The sequence below is a fragment of the Chelonia mydas genome, chromosome 6, assembly GCF_015237465.2.
Source record: "Chelonia mydas isolate rCheMyd1 chromosome 6, rCheMyd1.pri.v2, whole genome shotgun sequence".
Lineage (NCBI taxonomy): Eukaryota > Metazoa > Chordata > Testudines > Cheloniidae > Chelonia > Chelonia mydas.
In genome coordinates, this window is record NC_051246.2 from 25,788,270 (window position 1) to 25,808,670 (window position 20,401).

The 20,401-nt window shown below is 39.4% G+C and overlaps 1 protein-coding gene across 7 annotated transcripts in view; it reads right to left on the reverse strand.

Moving 5' to 3' along the window:
- Nucleotides 1-20,401, reverse strand: part of CHID1 (chitinase domain containing 1) — a 302,198-nt gene that overhangs the window by 205,560 nt on the left and 76,237 nt on the right. For all 7 annotated transcript variants that reach the window (XM_037899598.2, XM_037899597.2, XM_043547928.1 and 4 more), the window contains exon 9: nucleotides 3,008-3,109. In XM_037899598.2, coding sequence (XP_037755526.1) covers nucleotides 3,008-3,109 — 102 coding nt within the window. The remainder of the gene's footprint in view (nucleotides 1-3,007; nucleotides 3,110-20,401) is intronic.

Genomic DNA, 20,401 nt, shown 5'->3' on the forward strand with positions numbered 1-20,401 from the left:
GAACTAATTATAACTTGATGAGCGAACTATGGCACATGAAAAAATTACAAAGGCTAAATGGGCAGCCCCTTGTAGTCTGAACTCTAGCTTGATGCACAAAGCACACAACCTGATTTTCAGATGACATTATGATCCCTTCTTAGCACAAAAAGGTAAAGAAACATCTCACATAAGTCAGAAGAGAAGGCTTCCACCTAGCGTTTTTCCACTTCAGTGGGCTTAGGATAATGTCCACAAGAGAATTCAAAATCCTCAGTGCCTTGAATTGTTTAGTATACCATTCTGATGTTTGCTGTTACGTTGCAACATTTAACACACTGGACCTAATCCTGTTCATTTTACTCACACAAGGAGTCAACAATTGGTGAGCAGGATTTAATCCACTGTTGCTTAACATTCCTACCTTGTGGTAATAAATGCAGAATTATCTGGATGGGCAATGGCATCATAAGGAAAAGCCATGTTTGTAAAATGAACAATTGGACCACACAGACTGACTGTCATCATGTGCACCAAGACTCAGTAGCCTAACATAAGGAACAACATATTGCAGTCTTGTGAACATCAATGGCTTTCACCCTCTGGTGACTACCTCAAAGTGTTTTGGATATCTGTACAATTAAGAATAAAATCAAAATAGTAAGCATACTGTTCAGAAAATACTTTGCTAAAAATTATGAGTTGTTCATCTTTAAAGGAAATGGTGTAGTGTCAAAATGGGTGCAGTGTCCTATAGTTCATATGTTAAGACTGGGCACGGCAGAATTTGATTTTTTTTTTTTTTTTTATATAATTTCAACAGATGCCAATGTTTATTTTTAAGCATTTTTTTCCTATTTTCATCAATTTAAATTTCACAGTTGCAGGAAATTATAGGGAGTCAGACAATTATTTAAAGATAGTTGATGTAGAAATTCAAATATTTAAAACTTTATAACCAGTAAAACACTAATTTTCAACATTGTATGTTGAAATATACAAAGTACATAGCCTTAAATCAAACTCTAATAAGTTCTCAAGGAGCATTTTTCTTACTTTGTCTAGCTGTAAATTTTGATCACCAATGGAAATATTTTTCATTGGTTTGTGCATGTACAGTAAAATTGATGCTTACTTACATTTACCAATTTTTAAAAAAACTAATCCTCCCAAGGCTAGATAAGACCTATCCAAGGAAATTCAGAATACAAGGTTAAAACCAGTCAAAAAATCCTGTCTCAAGATAAGGTACTACTATAAAATCACATTTCTTTTAATAATGGACATGACAGGTGTTATTACAGACTCTAAAAGAAGTGACTCCCTGTGAAGAAAAAAGAAAATGAGTACTTGTGGCACCTTAGAGACTAACCAATTTATTTGAGCATAAGCTTTCGTGAGCTACAGCTCACTTCATCGGATGCATGCTGTAGCTCACGAAAGCTTATGCTCAAATAAATTGGTTAGTCTCTAAGGTGCCACAAGTACTCCTTTTCTTTTTGCGAATACAGACTAACACGGCTGCTACTCTGAAACTTGTGAAGAAAGAGCAGCTGCACTGCAGCAACAGCAGATTTAAGTAATTGTATGCATCAGTTAAAGAACTGACTCAAAATGTCTCCATAACACTGTTTAAAACCAAAGTTGCTGTTCCACCAAAATTCCACCTCAGATTAAAATGGTATCTTATAGCTGTTTGATTTTGATACCAAGCTCAAGATCAAACTTGTGCAATTCTTTAATGCTGTTGTTTTTAACGCTTTGTTTATTCAACTAATAATTTATCACTTGCTAGATTCTCTATCTTGAAAGTGTCTATACAGTTAGTATATATAGACGATAATGATGCAACATTATACATTTTAAGAATACAGTCTTAGCAGTATTGTGTTCCATTGCCAGCTACGAGTAAATAGCAGTTGGAGATCCTAAGCAAGAACTGCCGGGGTCTCTTTGACAAGCTTCCCGTTTTGTCTCTATTTTTCATCTGATTGTGTAGCCATAAGAAACCAGCTGCATATGTGGCTGGGACTGGAATATGTTTCAGCAAAGAGAATGTAAAAGAAATATGTTCAAATCTCAGTTCTCATTCCCAGCTATGTTTTTTTTATTATTATTCTAGGGCTTTAGGAGTGGATTGTTGAGAATGAGTGGTGGAAACTGAGAAAGAGGAGTAGTAGAGGCAGGATGTGGGAAGTTTTGGGAGTGAGGGACTATATAAATGCTTTTCCAAAAATAAAGACAAGCTTCTTTTAAACATTTGGGTGGAAAAACAAGCACCAAACACAAACCTGTCTAGAGGTTATCAAAATGCTAAAATACTAGATACAACAAAAGTCCCTTAGGAGTGTTGCAGATTAGTACAAGTGAATGGTATGATATTCCTAATGGAAGGGAGATTTTACTAATTCACCTCAATACTGACCTTGGGAAACCAAATTTCAGCTATGTACTGTAAATTTATCAGGAGCTTCAGAAGCATATTTTTATCAGGAAGTTAAGTTTGAAGTCAACCATGGCCAGTGGGAATGAAAGTCTTTAGTATAGCATTTAAAAACAATTTCCTAAATGCTAGAGTCTACTCTAAGACCAAATTAGGCAAATACAAACATCAGCTGAGCACAGTACCATTTTTCCACAGAATGAAAGTACACTTGTACATTCATCCCATCATGGGTTTTTGAAACTGCACCAACTAGGGTCTGAAAGCAAAGCAAAGATCATCTTACATAGAAGAAACTGATGTCCAGTTACTAGCAAACAAACTCTTGAGCTGAGGTTCAAAACCCTTTAAGAGACCTGGACATCCAATTTCCATTAAAGATAATTATAATAAAGTATCCTAATCTTAGACATCATTGAAAGTCTCAGCCTTCATCCATAATCCTAACTGCTAACCTAAAAGCCCTATCTGGTGTAGTTGGAACAAACTATCCACTCTTCCTGTAATCAGCCAAGGCTGTAGTTTTCACAGCTACATAAATGACAACTAATTTCTGGTTATCTGTGCCCAGCCATGTATCCTTACCGCTGTGGTGTTGAATAGTCGTATGTCATGAGACTGAAGCTGTCCATTACTGGGGCCAATTGATCAAATTCTTTCTTTGTGAACATTCCCAGCTGGTTGGTCCTTTCAACAAACAAACAAACAAAAAAGAAAGTATAACATACTTTGGGTTGCTTTCTCTCCTAGATTTGAAGAATTAAATTTAATTCACTTTTATCACATAGCACAAAACTTTCATTTTGGGATTGCAGCAAGACACCTCGGGTGACGTTCTTAAAATGAATCTTTAAGACAAGATATTGAGTACTACTGCACTGCCTATGGGAAAGTGTTAAAGAACTGGACATTCATAATATACTTTTAAAGATATATTTGCAAGATAAATAGAATTAATATAAAAACTATGTTCTAATCAAATTTCTTCACGTAATATTGGACTGAACCAATACACTAATAGTCTTTGACAAGCCAAGCAAGTAATTGTTTTTAAAGTTGCTATTTTCATTTAAAATGCTAAGCTGTTTTGAAAAATAAAACAAACAGATTTATAAATAAATGAATTGAGCTGTTCCTACAAAAACATGAAACAGACAACTTCTTGAGAAAATGCCCTCCCCTCATATTCATATATAGGAAGGGGCAAAAGAAGTCTTCGCTGTGCTAAGGTAACTATTTTTTCAACATGGTAAGCCCATTTTGTTTCTTTTTAACCACTGCTAATAAAACCACAAAGTCCCAAATAATGGAATGACAACAACATGGGGTGCTTTCAGCAATAAATGGGGGTATGTACACTTGGTTTGAGGTTGGATATAAGGGCTGCACTAAGAGAAATAAGGATTACTTTAACTCTGAGAAGGTGTTCCAATTACTCAATTCTGAGATTTAATTTACCGAGGTCAAGCAGTTTGACACCATTTAGCAAGATGTATAGCTTAGAGATCCAAAAGACTGTTTTTCCTGTGAGATCTAGTATTTTTGTACAAGCCTATATAAAGGGATGAATGAATTCCCTTATTAAAATTTAGCCATTTTCTTCCAACAACTGACTTTAAGCAATGACCCATGATCCTATATGAAGGAGGATGGGAATCTAAAATCTGGAGAGTGTGACAAAGGGAAAAAATGAACAAAGAGGAGAGGTTTGTTTCCTGGAAGATTAGTGAAACCTGGAATTCAGGTTAAATTGAGTTGGTAGAAGGAAAAAAAATGGCACAATACTATTCTATAAATGCCTGCCTTGAATTTTCTTGACTTCAAGGACCAATGCTTGAGTTTCTCTACTGCAGGCTTAGGTAAAGGGATGAATTTAACAAATTTCTCTTCCAAAACCAACAAAAATCTTTCAGGGTTTTTTGTTATTTTTGGAATGACCCTTACTTATATAACCAAGTGTCAAGTCTCCAACCCAACTTCATGTATTTGGTTAGTTCTGGACATTTAGAGGCCCCTGAATTTCTTCTGTTTTCTTTTTAGGTAAATTGGGACATACTCACTCGGTACTCTTTGAAATTCCTTCAAAGAGCAATGGTCATAACATCAGGGCAAGTTAAAGCAGCATTATGCCTCTTCCTACCACTCTCCCCAGGAAATATAAGACAGCCTTGATAAAAACATACCCCAAAGAGGGGACAGGTATGGGAGAAGACATTGGAAGGAACACCTGTGTCCCCAGCCATAGGGATCTGGGAGAGCTGGGGGGGAGAGAGAGAGAGAGAAAAGGAGAAACAGCTCACTCCCTCCTAAAGCAGAGCTAAACACAGAGAGGAATTCTACAAAGAACAATGTGCGTGGGTTGCTACAAACTCCATTTTACTTAACAGAAAAGAGCAAAGTTATGTACTTGCAAGTATGTGTACTGCTATTCTGTGTGTCACCCACGGACAAAATGTAGTGAACGTAATTCCCATTAAAGGAATTAGAGGGAATATATTTCAGAGTTCACAATTTTTCCTGACCAATAGCTTTACAGGAACACACTTATTAGGGCAAAAAATGTTACTACTATCCTTTATCGAGAAATGCTGCAAATAAAACGAACTCCTGGCTCCATCACTCCGGGAAAAAGTTAATGAAGCAGAAATTAAGAAGTGGTGTGGAACAGTCATTTTCCATGTGCGCACGTTGACATACGTGGACTGAGTATGAATGATATTTGCAAGTCAGGTCACATTTGATCTGACAAAGCACATATTAGAATCAGATTATTTACTTTCAGTATAGATAAACATGTTGGCAACTGTTTTGTTTTGATATATGCTATGGCAGCCTCGTGTTCCAAGAACCAATAATTTAGTTGCCACATTAAGGAGTCCTTCTCTTCTCCCCAAGGCTTCAAGCACAAATTAAAAACCCGATCTCCTCTTCTGGTACCCATGTGTGAGCCTCAGTTTTCTCAACCGTGATCTACCTGCCATTTTATTGCAAATTTAAATCACAAACTTTCTACGAGAATAAATCAAACAAACAGAGTGTCTTTGTTACAATGTCATGGTTACCTGAATGCCTGTAGGCAAAACAGTTTTCCTTCCCCAACCCCAGCAAAATGCATTTTCTGTAAATTGATTCTGATTATTTCTGGGGGGGAAGCATAAGGAGTAATTATAGCAAGCATTAGATTTTTATGGTATGTTGCATTGCTTGGTAGATTAAGCAGGGTAATACTTTAATGAAACTCTGATGCAACTTACCCCCTTCTCCCATTTTCAAATCAACTGCCAAGGAATGGGGAAAAGACATACAAAACACTGTCATCGTCTCACACACAGAGGCTTGTAACTGAACTGTTTCAAGTAAGTGTAACCCTCCGCATGCTGGGAGTGGCGCGCTGTTCCCCTCTAGCGGTGGCTAGGCAGCTAAAAATTGATGAGCTTGTCTTTTACTTCATGCAGTAGCAGCTCACGCATTTAGCTCCAGAGACCCCAGGTTTGATCCCCACTGCCAACACCCCTGTGTGAGGCGGCGTTACATACGAAAGGATGATTGGCCAGGAACAAAGGCCTACAGAAACATGCTCCATCGACAGAGGGTGTAAACATCTATCACTTTCAATTCAACAGTAGTCAATCAATTCTGCACAAACAATTTGCGAAACCCCTCAGCTGGGCGGTTGGGGGGAGTCATTTTGCCCAACGCAGGGCCTTTCAGAAATGTTCTCAGTAAAAGAATTGATACTTGAGGATAGAATTCTAATTTTAAATTTTAGATTAATTTAAAAAAATTTAAAATTAAAAATTTAATAATTTTTAGAATTCTAAAAGAATTGATACTTGAGAATAGACGCCCAGACTTTAAGGCCAGAAGGGACCATTATGATCATCTATTCTGACCTCCTGCACGTCACAGACTACAGAACTTCACCCACTCACTCCTGTAATAGACCCCTAACCTCTGGATGAGTTACTGAAATCCTCAAATCATGATTTAAAGACTACAAGTTAAAGAGAATCCACCATTTAGACTAGTTTAAACAGGCAAGTGACCCATGCCCTGTGCTGCAGAGGAAAGTGAAAAACTCCCAGGGTCTCTGCCAATCTGACCCAGGAGAAAATTCCTTCCCAACCCCAAATATGACAATTGGTTAGACCTGAGCACGTGGGCAAGACCCAACAGCCAGATACCAGAAAAGAATTCTCTGCAGTAACTCAGTAACTCCACATCTAGTGTCTCATCACCAGCCATTGGAGATATTTGCTGCTAGCAGTCGCAAATCAGCTCCACACCATTGTAGGCAGTCTTATCATACCATCCTCTCCTCCCTAAACTTATCAAGCTCTGTCTTAAAGCCAGTTAGGTTTTTTGCCCCCACAGCTCCGCTGAGAAGGCTGTTCCAGAACTTCACTTGTCTGATACTTAGAAACCTTTACCTAATTTGAAGCCTAAACTTGTTAATGGCCAGTTTATACCCATTTGTTCTTGTGTCCACATCGGCGCTTACCTTAAAAAACTCCTCTCCTTCCCTGGTATTTATCCCTCTAATGTATTTATAGAGAGCAATCATCTCTCCCCTCAGCCTTCTTCTGGTTAGGCTACACAAGCTCTGTGCTGCTAACGTGCCTTTCAGCTGAGGATCTCAAATCACTTCAAAGTTTAAGTTAGTCCTAAACTCCCCTCCAAGACAGAAATTTCCCCTAGTACACAGCTGAGGAAATTGATATACAGAGGGCCATGAGACTTGCCTGATGATACATAGCAAGGCCATGAGAATCAAGGGACTTGCAATCCTGTGTTTTAGCCAAAAGCCTGTCTTTCATCTAGGCTTTGAATATTAAGCATGTATTAGAGCCAGTGCAGTTGCAGTGACCCCCATCACCATTTATCAAAAATATGTAATGCGCATACTGGAGGCAGCTCGTCATTAAATTCTCAGTTGACTGAAGGTGACTTCATCTGTTCACAGAAGTGCAACTATTAAGGGGGAGAAGCTAGATGTGCAAGCACACATTAGGAAAAAATCAGAATATTTAACAGAACAATATCTCAAGAAGTTCTTTGTGTGGAATTAACTTTGCCCCCTGAGCTTACCACAACACAATTAAAAAGGGACAGTGCAATTTGGGGCCTACACAAATATGCATTCTTTTTTAAAGAAGTGTGAAATGAAACACTGAATGTGAGAGAAATGTGATCTTCCATAAGGAAGATAAAAATAGAAATCAGTTCTTAATGTGTGCAAACATATGGTAATTATGCAATATCCTCTATAAATGACATAATTCAGTATCAAGAGAAAGTACCTACAAAAGAGAAGGGGCAAGTGTTCCTTTTACATGTCAGGCCATGTCAAATCCTTTTACTCCATTCCAAAAAGCAGGCATGACATACATTTGCATCTGGGCTTTTCTCCCCTCTCCCACAAACAAATGAGGCTCAGTTTCCCTAATATTCTACTCAGACACATTCGGGCAGTCCCACTTGATTCTTTAAGTATTCAACTGTTCGATGCAATTATGTCTAAAACCCTATTCAACACCAACAAATTCCAGGCATCCAGTTTTGGAAACAGCCATCCAATCTAGATTTAATTTGAATGCACACACCGTGCCAAAGGCATTGGCTGACTGGAAGTTCATTGCAGAAAATTTTCCTTTGATATTTAGCCTATCTTTATTTGCTTATTCATTACATCCCACTCCTAACTATATCACTTTTTATTAGGCTAAGTAATTCCTTTAACTTGCTATGGTTCACACATTTAAATATATAAGTTTACATCCCCACTTGGTCATTGCTCAGACAAGCTATAGATTCAGGGTAAAATAGCTATTTTCCTTCAATCCCCCAGGCCACACTACCTGTTTCTAGAAACTCTCTCAAATTTGTCAGTATTTTTCTGATGAGCCCAGAACTAAGCATAGCATTCCATATGCGATCATATCACAACCCTACAGAAAGAAATCACCTATTTCTTATAATATATCTGCATATGCAGTCCAAAACTGCATGGCCCATTTTTGCTATTCTGCTGTCCATGTTAATTCTAAAACTAAATATGATTCTGAAATTCAGTAAAGTCTTTAGCATTACTGATTTCCATGTTTCCCTTTCCCATTAAATAGCTTATTTTCAGCGCTCAGTGGTGTTACCAAATACTCTTCATTTACTGTCAACTTCAAATTAACATGTTCTACTGAAGACATATCTGATATTTAACAGCTGTCTTAAAAGTCTCTTGCATTACTCCAATTCCTACTTCTACCAACTTGTTATTCTGCCATTTATCATAACTTTGTTTATGGCACTTTTTTATTCACAGGTCAGCATTTATATCAAAACCTGTATGAACTGAGTACCAAGTTTTGAGGTACAGTCAATAGTTCTTTTAAAATCATATTACAATGCATCTACCACTCACCACTTTTTAAATTTCTATCACAATCCAGTTTGTTTAGAGTTATTCTTTAATCTCATGATGCTTCTTGCTCATGGTTCTATTAACCTCCGCAAAATTTGGAATTTGTTCCTTTACTAGGAAAAGGAGGCTAGACTTACGAAATGGCTATTGCTAGGATTACTTGTTCAAAGTTCCCCTTTATATTTGTTTTTCTCCCATCTTGTGGTCCCTCTCCAGTTTTTTGTGTCACTTTAGAAGTAATTGACAGTGGTACAGTACATTTGCTACAGCAATTTCTTCAGTATCCTAGGATGCATATCATCTGGACTTTTAAAATAGTTTATGTTCAGATATTCCAAAAAAACCCATCTGGGCTTTATTGGTAAGTATTTTTTACAAGATTCTCACTTCATGACCACCGATAACATATTTCTTGTTGAAAAATAGAAAAAATATTTGAGCATATCAGCCATTCAATCCACTTTCATTTACTTTTAAATGGACCTACTTTCTCTGCCATTTGTTGTCTCATTATACTTACTCTGCAAATGAGGCAAGGTAAATACAAAGCTTTCTATAACTCATTTGGCTTTTCTCTGCAAGTTTAAACTATGTTCTTGTTTGGTTACCTCATCTCTTTTCCATTTACAGTACAGGGCTTTCTCTCTATCCTCTGGTCTTTGAACACTCCTTCATGAAGGAGACTGTTGGCTCCTTATTCACTATGCTTCTATTTCAGAAGTCATCTACTCAGTAATGGCTTAATTGTCATATCTTGTATAACCCCCCAATTTCTCCCCACAGCAGTAGTTTGCAAAGCTTCTCCCCACATCAGATCTTCCTTACTGGATTTCATATTTCCTCAAAATTAGGTTCCCTGAAATTTAACACCATTGTACTATTGAATTTTGTGATCTCAATGCACAGAATTCAATTTGCTCGTGGTCAGTGGTTTCAGGATACCTTTTTATTCTTACATTCAATCGGTTCTCCTTTACTGTTAAGAAGTAGAGAGTGGCTGCTTTCATTGGAATTTCTACCTTTTGGATCACACGAATGCAGACATAGCTAATGCTAGCCAAATACACAAATAAGATATACGATGGCTCAGATATTTTATTTCCTAGAAAGAATCCTGGTGGAAGCAGTCATTTTGGTAAATGTAGCTGCAACAATAAGCAGAAGTGTCAAATTCTGGCTCACCAAGTCAAGGGCAGGGATAACAGCTCCCTGAAGCACTTGTCGCCTAGTAAAGCAACATTTTGAAATATAAGTATCTGTGCTTGTGATAGCATTGGATGTAGCAGCCAGGTCAATGCCATGGCCTTGACAGGACACTGCAGTAAAGAACCATGAATGATAATTACTGACATAGTTCTTGCTGTCAGGAAAGCACATAGACATGCTGAGTCAGGGTGCATAAAGGGAAGACTTCCAGAGAGATAAAAGCAAACAATACACAGTGAGTTCTGAGTTATATGTAGGTTGATGGGGACTTTAAAGAAGCGCAGCAGCATCTCCTGCTCTCCTTGCCAGTGCTAAGGGGTGCAAGGCCAAGGCTACAGGCACCCTCCCTTTTGGGCCATGCAGTTTTTGAACTCAGATGGGCACAAGAACTGAGACTGTTGTTCATTCTTACATGTGAGGGTGGAAGGGGAAATGCTCGTGCTATACCTTCCTCCATGTATGTGCACAGGCCAGATGAAGTCTCTCCCTCAGCATGCACATAACATGTCAAGGCTCCAGTAGAGCCCTGCCTCAGAAAACATGCATGCTTAATATTCAAATAAGTTGTCGTGCATTTTGTGATACAGCCTCCCTTTGCTCATATCTTTGGTAAGTGCTGAAAACCATACAAGAATTCAGAGACTGATTCTGGGGTTGGAAATCTCACTGCATACAAGTCAAAGCTACATTTTCACTGGAATACTCAAGAGGTTTCAATGAGGGCTATTTTGCCATGCCATATTAAAACTGCCTGCCTCCAGCCATTACAGCTCTACAGGCACTGAGCATTGGAAAAAAGAAAACTGTTGCTCTTTTGAGAAGTCGTTTTGGAGATTTGCAGCAAGTCATTTTGTTGCTGGAGAAATCAGTGATTCTGAGTCTAGAGTAGTGTATATTACTTACACTTATTTACACCTCTGCATACACGAGTACTGCTCATCTTAAACAGCAGTAAGCCAATTTGCACACAGAGACAATTCCTGAAGGCCAGCTCAGTCACCACAGCTCAGCTATAGCTCCCTCCATTGTGGTCCTCTCCAGCTCTCTAACCACCCCAGAACACTCTCCTCACTATTACACTGGCAATTCTGGAACACTGTTGTCCTCCCTTTCCCAAGCCCCTGGGTTTGATACCTGCAAGACCTCTTCCTAAGCTTCTGTCACGACCCCACTTCTGCTAGTGCCATTTTTATTTTTTACACACATGTGAACACGCATGTATTCCCCCCACCCACAAATACAAAACCTTGTTTTTGTCAAATTGCCTGACTGCCAAGCCAGTTTTGCTCAAACGACATAAAAGCCTACCTTCAGTAAGAGAAAGAATGTCTGCAAGAGTTCATCACAAAAGCGAGGGGGGGATCCTAATGGAAACACAAAAACCTTTCCTTCCAGATCTAATGAGTAGAAACTTATGATGGGTATATACAACCCCACATCTGTAAGGAAAAAGTTAAGCAGCTGTTCTGGGCCCAGGCAGCCCCAACCACGACACCTGCAAAGCATGCACAACTTGGAGGAGGAGGAGCTCAGAAGAAGAACAGGCCAGCTCAGTAGGGCAGCAGACAATAGAAGTGAACTGACCTACATGCTGAGTTCCTAGAAAGGAGCACTGCAGGCGCTCCTGCTGCCTGAGGCCCGGCTGTGTAGTAATGTTGCCAAACCCAAAGGGAAGATTCTCAGGAAGTCTGAGACTTTATCTTTGATTCCAGTTTTTAACAGTCTTTATCTATTGTGAAAAGAGGGAACTGGTAGGAAGTGATCCAGAGAGGCAGCAGTAAAGCAGCTACTTCCTGCACCCCAGAGTGCTAACCACTGGGCCCTGGATCAGAACCCAGTGAAGGGTTGAGCCCAGGTTCCCCCACCAAACCCTAGGAGCACCAAAGACAGAAATCTAACCATGATATGGGCAATCTAGATAGAGAAGGCCCTGAAGACAGAAGAGTCAAGATCCTAAGACCCTGATCTATATGCCCCTCACTTTAACTAAAGGGCTACCCATTGCTGGACTGTTCATATACCCTGAAAGGGATAGACCTCAATGCGTGACCTGGCCAGATGGCTGAGCCAGAGAAGGAGAAGACCACTGCAGAACCGGACTAGCTGTCAACAGGGTGGGTGCCAGCAAGGAAAAGAACCTGCCACATCATTGTGATAACTGAGACTATTACCCTAATAGCAGGCTCAACGGTTTAAAAAAAAAAAAAAAAAGAAGAAGTACTTGAACAAATTATAACGTCATAAGACATCACATAATTTATAATAAATGTTGATGGGAAAAGGTATGAAAGAGATGAAAAGACTGAATGAGTCCAAACAAAAAGGCCTACTGATATAACTCAAGAACTATGTTAAGATCATGCCAGGTAAACAAGAAAAGTGTGAAACCAGAAATCAGTGAACCGGAATTGGCGTTTCAGAAAAAAGGCCTAATTGGTGGACAAAATAATGAGGAGATGGGCTATTACATTTCCTTTATGGGTCCTTAAAGAGAGTTTGGGGAGAAAAATTGACTATTGGAGCAAGCTTCACCATCATACCTGCCAACCCCCACTGTCTTCTGGGACCCTGGGTCTTCATCATCTTGATCCTGAGAGACGTCCAGACCAGACCAGGCCAGATCAAATAGAGATCCTAGATGACTTCGCCACCCCTACCAGCTACAGCTGACTCCCAACCACAACCTGGGATTAAACGGACTTTAACAACAACTGCTCCAGCCCATGCCATCTCATTTCTTCTCTTTTCCTCTTCTGCCATCCAAGAGATGATCACACAAGGGGCTTTTCCCCTTATAGAACTCTCTCCATCTAACGGGGAAAGGGAATAAGGGATATAGTTAAAATGAAAGCCCTAAGACTTTACATTTCAAATGATTCAACTGTCTTTTCTTCTTTTCTTTATCTTCAATAAAAGGTTAAAAGGATTTTTAATGGTGTCTTTGCCATGATACTAAGCAGACTGAGCTCTCGGTATACCAAATCCCAAACCTTCTTTAACACTGTTTAATGTTGGACATTAAACATTACTGGGTTACGTTAACACCTTTGGCCCATCTATTCCATCTAAATTAATACAGCCCCTCCCCCTCCTTGGGCAGCACCTGCGATGAAAGATCTTCACAGAATTGCTTGAAAATCCCATGGCAATTATTCGGTTGGATAGTATAGCTCAATATATCATCTCACTAACTGGGTAGTTTGCACAAGCTAACAGTATTAACTGAAGATTAAGTCAGACCCAGGGCCACAGGAGAATATGTACAAGTAAGTCACAAAAGTGCCTAAAAGAGGGAGAGATCCATGATATCAGGAAATTGATATCTGAAAACAGAGGCAAAACTGATATAGTTTCAGAGCGAATTGCCAATAAATAAAAGAAACACAAGTGCTAAACTGTCTGGGTCTAGGAACATGCATGCCCTTTTTTTTTTCTTCCTTTCTTATTATTCTTGAGGAAATTCCCATAATATGGAAAAAAGATTTTGACATGCATATATATTAATACCTGAAATGTTAACTTAGCAATTTACTCAATGATAAAAACCCGCACTGCAACTAACCATGTATATTAAAACAGTAATACCAACAATAAGGAACATTTAAATCTTGCACTGAGATAGATATCTATTCCAGGTACCCTTTGTATGATAAACTCTTCCTTTTCTCTAGAACAGTTTAAAATGCAACAGTCACTACCTGAAAACTCAGCTTTGCACAGTCTGCAGCATAGATTTAAACTAATTATTTATACTGAGATGCTTTTAATGTTTCACATATCTATCACTGGGGCCATCTTTTTGTTCTTTGTTTATACAGCACCTAGCACAATGGGGTCCTGGTCCATGGCTAAGGCTCCTATGCAAAATAGTAATACAAATAATTAAATCTGTCTGTATAAACTAGGAATTTACTGTTTGCATAGTGTGCGTAACCAACTGACTTCGGCTGGTGTCAGGTCTGTAGTAATATTTACATTAACTGTATTTCCAGTCCCAAGCTTCCAAAAATCAGGATTGAAATGGGCAAAAGAGGGAATTACTTACCACACACAATAGCCGTTTTGGACTATTGTCTCCAGAGAACCATTCAGTAGGCATTGTGTGTCCAAGCACAAAGTTACAGAACCTAACATTTTCAGAAAGGCTTTGTTCTTTCTAAATAGTAGCCAACAGCTCCTATGTTTGTATACATAGCATGACCTCCCCAAGATAGTTATGGGATTTGATAAGAAAACAGGCAGAGAAACTGACTTCAGATGAAAGTCAGAAGCTTTGGATGAAGTGCAAAAAAAGCCTTGTTTTTCTGAAAGAGTATAAGGTGGACTAGCTGTCAGAGCCTTTACATCAAAGACCCTGCTGGACAAGATGATTGCTACCATGAAAGAGAGCAGCAAAAGGTGGAACAGAGCAAAATTCCAGGGGCACTTTTTGTAAGTTTGGCGAGCGTCAAATGCTTTTCCCTGTCCATCACCGTCTTCCTTGGGTATATCTTCAACCAGTCATTCATTATCCATGAGCTGATCTTGTCCAAGCACTGAAATATCTTGATAATATGTGGTAAGTAGAGCTGCGTCATCTATGTATTGCTGGCACTTCAGTCCATGTTGTCTTATAATTTCACCCAGTGGTTACACGTAGATGCTGAATATGACAGAAAAGAGAACTGATCCTTGTGGTACTCCACAAGGGTCTAGTTGTGGACGTGTATCTTCCCTATCATCACTACTCTTCGAGCGCATCCCCTCCAGGAAGAAGTCATACCATTTTAGCACATTACCCAGGATGCCTGACACCTCTCTCAGGTGAGAGAGCAGTATCTCATGGTCAATGATATTGAATGCCTCTAGTTCCAGGAGGATGAAAATGGATGTCTGCCCTCTACCCATCAACAGCAGGAAATCATGCACTAGTGCCACTAAAGCAGTTTCATGTCCTGATGTGAATCCAGAGGGCGCAGGGTCTAGAATACTAGCTTCCATTAGATGAGCTTGAAATTGTCCTTTGAGTAGCTTCTCTACGAGCTTGCTCAGGAATGGACAAGCTTAACTCATGTCCTTGCCAGCCTCCATATATTGTTCCCCCTGCATTATGTTTGAAGCAACCTAAAACTGATCAGCTTACACTGGAAAAAAAATTCAAGCTACTTATGCAGTTTTAAGGCCTTTTAAATTTTAAACTGTAAAAACTACATTCCAAAAATCAATCAACTTTTGAATAACAGCAAGAGTGAGGTACTGACCAGGAAAATGCTTCTTAAAAAGACAACATCTTAAAATGTGTACTTTAAATTATGTACATACACATGTATGGAAATTGCTCACACAGCTTACAATACTAACGGCATGGAAAAAGTACTTGGCCTGGAGGCATTGGTTGATTTGTCCTATAGTTAGTAGCAAACATATTATGGAAGCCACAAATTGGAACTGGGATCTCAATATGCTGAACAAATTATAAATCCTCCAAGGAAGGTATTATCTCTACTCTAAGACAACAATAGCTTGACATACAGATGAAAGGAAAGCCATACAAGTAAAACGAGCGATTTCTTTGAGGTTCACACCAACAGACATCATACAGGCTGAGCCATAGTTCAAAATAAATGGTGGTTTAAATTCAGAAGCAGAAAAGTGAAAGTGTCTACCCTGTAATTTCAATACCTTCAGCTGCTTTAGCCACAGCTGCAGTTACTCCAGAACAGGAGACTAACATTCAGATTTCTTCAGAGACCCAAAGTGCTATTTACCAGTTGTTCACTAAGGATGCCTAGATTTGCAATATCAACACACTTGCTGTCACAACTAACACACATCCTACTATGTATGCCCAATTTTCTCCACTTGCTGTGGATTAGCATTCTAGGCTTTTTAAACTATTCAAGTATTTTAAATTTTTTGAAGGCAAGAACCTCCTGACTGACTTCTTGGAACAGAAGAGTATGCCAATTTAGAAAACTAACAAGCCAGTTGGGAATGTCAAATGCAAGAGCTGAAGATTCATAAAGTAAGAGTGTTGTCAGAGGACAGTTCACAAGGCAAGAGTGCTTCAGATCACTGGGGAATTTTAACAGCTGACAAGCTGACAAGTAAAGACTTACTGCATTTTGATCTGGAAACAACATAGTACTTACGTACCAAATGAAATTTATGCAGATCAGTGAGGGCTGGCATTTTTCCTTGATACATATCCCCCCTCCATCCCAGCTGTTGCTTTTGCAGTACTTGCTCTCCAAACAGAAACGAGCACATGATCTGCTCCTGCTGTGCAGTGTCAACACACTTTTCCAAAAGCCAAAATCATTACCTGTGGCCCATCTGGTCTAAACCAGAAAAAGAAGTCAAGAAGTAGGGAGTTTGCCAACAATGTCATGTCCTGAATAAAAAGTATGTAAATGTTAGTCAGCAGACATCAAGGACTGAATGCGCCTGGAGCTGTCATCCTCTTCCCACGACAGGAGAGTAATCCGGGTCAGAGTTGAGGCATGTAGGAAGGGCATCTTGGACTGCCACTACCAATGCTAGTATTTTGTGGATAATTTGAAATTTGTATCCAGGGCTGGTCAACCAGCTTAAAAAGATTCACATATGATCACAAATCAAGGGCATGACTACTGGTTTGGAAAGTTTCTTTCCCTACTCTTTACTGTATTGTCTTAACCCATTTTAAGGGTCCAGCTCTCTTCAACTCCTTTGCCCCCATCCCTTTTGATAAGTTAATTAAGAAAGATTACACAGAATGAACATCTGCTCCTCTTCCATTAGTTTCTCAAATTTCCAAAACTATTCCAACACCCTTGATGCCAGGGCTCACTGCCCAGACAAGCCATACTCCAAAAGCAAAGCTTTACACAGGGTAAGCTTGTATCTCAAAGCATATGAATCTGATTTGAAAACACTAACATGCCAAATGTAGGATTTACTCCTCCTTACAAAGATTAATGAGTCCCTTTTTTTTTTGTTTTTTTTTGGGGTTTTTTTGCATAACTTTCCAGTATCATACCAAAAGGTATCTATTTCCCCTACAGCAGTTGGTTCAGAATCAGGAAACCTGCAAAAGTTAGGCTTGAGAAAGCATAAATTTCAGATATTGGTCTGTACCAGGTTAACTGACCTACAGATTTGCTCACTGTCTTAATAAAAGGCATTGAGAACTTATCTAATAGGAATTCAAAGCCGTGTCGACATTTACACCAGCTTCAGTATTTGGAAGTGCAGCCTGATGATAGTTACATTAATTTTAAATAGCAAGGCATAGTCTGAAAGCCATTTATCTCCAAGAATAGATTTGTTTCTGAGCTCCTCTAAAGAATCCATACAAAATACATTGAACCTCCAGTGTCTGCAGTCATTCCCATGCCGCAATGAGTTGGCAGCCCGACAAACAGCAGCAAACAAGGGCAGTCACTGGTCTGAGCAGCATGCAAGAGAAACACAGATTCAGCTTAGTGCCTTTGTTCAGATATCCACAGTAACAGTAGCTATTAGAATAAGGTTATGAAGCACAAGTCTGATCAGCAGCAGGGCTACACTAACTTTTTATATAGAGGAAGAAACCTAATGAGGATGATGGGAGTGTTTATAACTTGGTGTTTGGCCCTGTGTTATTACCGTTCCTTTAATAGGTTATTACACGTTTACCAAGGACAGTTACTCAGAAGCAATTACCAGAATCATAACCTATCCATTTTGCAACTCACCTCAAATGACCCTCACTTCTGCAACTAATAAAAATAAAGTTTAAAAACGAGACTTGTAAAAATGTGAAACGGTACCAACCACAAGAATGGAAAAAGTAACCTCATCACCCTCTTTTATTTAGGTCTCATCTTTCCCAGACTCATCCCGTATCCTTCATCTCTCCCTATGCTTAGTGGAATAAGCACTTCAGCACAGAGCAGATTTTAGCTGCCTACAGTTGTGCATACCTCGGTGCTATGTATTAATAAACATTAAGCTATTTCTGCATCAGTGATGATAGCTATAAAGTCAAAACGTACCTATACTCATAATTCAGAAGATCACAATATTACTGTTATACAAGTGTAGAATGCCGCCCAAATACTTGACAGTTGCCACCTGCTTGGTTTCCCATCCAGACAGGTGAATACTGAGCTGACTGTAATCCGGAGCTGGAGGCTGCCTGATGGCAATGTCTAGGACTTAGTTTTATCTGGACTAGTAGCCAGACCAATGGGCGCTACTTCATCCACAACCAGATCAGCCATCAGCTGCAGGGATTCACCAAACTGAGCCAACAAGTCAACGTGTATTCAAGATCTCAAAGCTCTACACCACCGAGAGCTGCATGCTCAAGCTTATCCATCAACCAGTCAGTGGAGATACTGAATAACAATGGTGACAGAACACAGCCTGGCCAAAACTTCCATGGAAACAGGAAAGCATGATTTCTATCTGCCACTGACTCAAACCCAGCTTTCTATTCCATTATGGAGCTCTTCTGCAAATAACACTACCTTCCTAAGGACACCGAGTCACCTCATTAGATCCCACAAACATGTTCCATGCACTGAAGCAAAGGCCTAATGAAAAAATCTATAAAATATACTTTGCCCATTTATTAAACTCAATCATTTTCTAAAAAAAGTAGCCTCAAGGTAAAGATCTTTGTGGAACCACCAGGTATCAAGCTGCACTGAGTACCCAGACCTTTGCCATGAAGTGCATTGTTGTTTGAGATATTAACACAGAAGCAAAGGCTTTCCCTGGGATCGACAACAGTGTAATACCTTTATAGTTATATATTCGGCCTATCAACAGTTTTGAACAGAGGCAGAATAAACACCCATCTTCCGGTCGCTGGGGATGATATTTGTGTGCTAGATATCTGGAACAGCATATGCAGCCATGATGCAACAGTACTCTCACCTGTCTTCAGCATCTCAGGAGTAATGTTACAAACCCCTGGTATCATCCCAGTCTTAAATTTATGGACTGCAATCCAGATCTCTTCTTGGTTGAAGGAAGGTGGCTCTACTGGAACTTCCTATACCTCTTCAAATGGAAAAGGGACTGCAGGTGATGAACAACTGAGGAGTATCTTGAAATGGTCTTTCCAACTGATCCTGAAGATTCTTGCTGTTGCTGACATTCAAATTCTTTACTGGACAAGTTGGGGCCACCTTCCCCCACAACCACCATAAAGTTGAACAGTGGGTGTGGAGACTGCACCTGGCAGCATCTTGGTCTAAACTGACTGCCAGAGTCAACCACCAGGATTCCCTATCTTTCTTACATGATGACTTGATGATGTCCACAATCCAATCCATTCAGCCTTTGCTTTTGCATTCAACAAACAATTCGAAGACTCAAATGGTAGCCTTGTTTTTAACTTAGCTCTAACTGCAGTAAGCATCTCCTCGCTGATCCACAGCTGATGTTTGAAGGGCTGAGGTCCCCTCACTGAACTGACGACAGTCAGCACAGTTGATCTGAAAACGCCATTCTTCATCAGATGAGAGAAGGAGAGCGCCTTCAGTCTCTGATGCTTCAATAGCCTTCAACAGCTCAGAACAGAAAGATATCTGGTTGAATTTAACTAATTTCAGCCCATTAACTGATTGTCTTTAAAGTCAGAGGCACACTTTTGCTGGCAGAAATTTATGTCCAATGTCAAATTCAGCACCTCTACAAACTTGTACATCCATGACCACTGAGCAATGTAATTGTTAATGAGGGCATGACGAATAACAGTCCCAGTGAAACCATCTGGGCTGTACCAGGTCTGCTTGTGAACCTTTAGCTGACAGAAGTGTGAGTCAGTGATCACCCCATGTCACTGGCAGCCACAAATTCCAGCAGTCACTGCCCATTCCTGTTCGCCCGCCGGACACCAAACTTCTCAAGCATACACTTGACTACATGTCATTAGCTTTTCCTATTAGCACATTAAAGTTTCCCTGGATCATGAGGACATCTCATCTCAAAACATGAGCTGTTGTTTTACTGTGTTCAATGTGAAACAAAAAACTAAATGTATTATTGTATCAATAGCAATGTAAGGGTTTTTTTTTTTTAAATATTGCAGCTGGTGCCAGTTTTAGCCCAATATTCCCTGAAGGATGTAAACTACCTTCTAAAGATAAATTAACAATCTTTTGAAGTTTAGAGGAGGCGGCAACATATGTTCACTGAAAGCATATAAAAAGGTTCTTTTGAAATAATGTATTTATTTTGCCATCTCACTGTCAACCATACCTCAATTAATTAGACTCAATTGCTCCTGGGCATAAAGGCTGCTTACGTTCTGGGTGAAAACATCATGTAGCTCTCAGGCAATATGTCATAATGAGTGGAGATGAGCGATTTACTGAGTTTTAAAATGCCATGCAATTTTT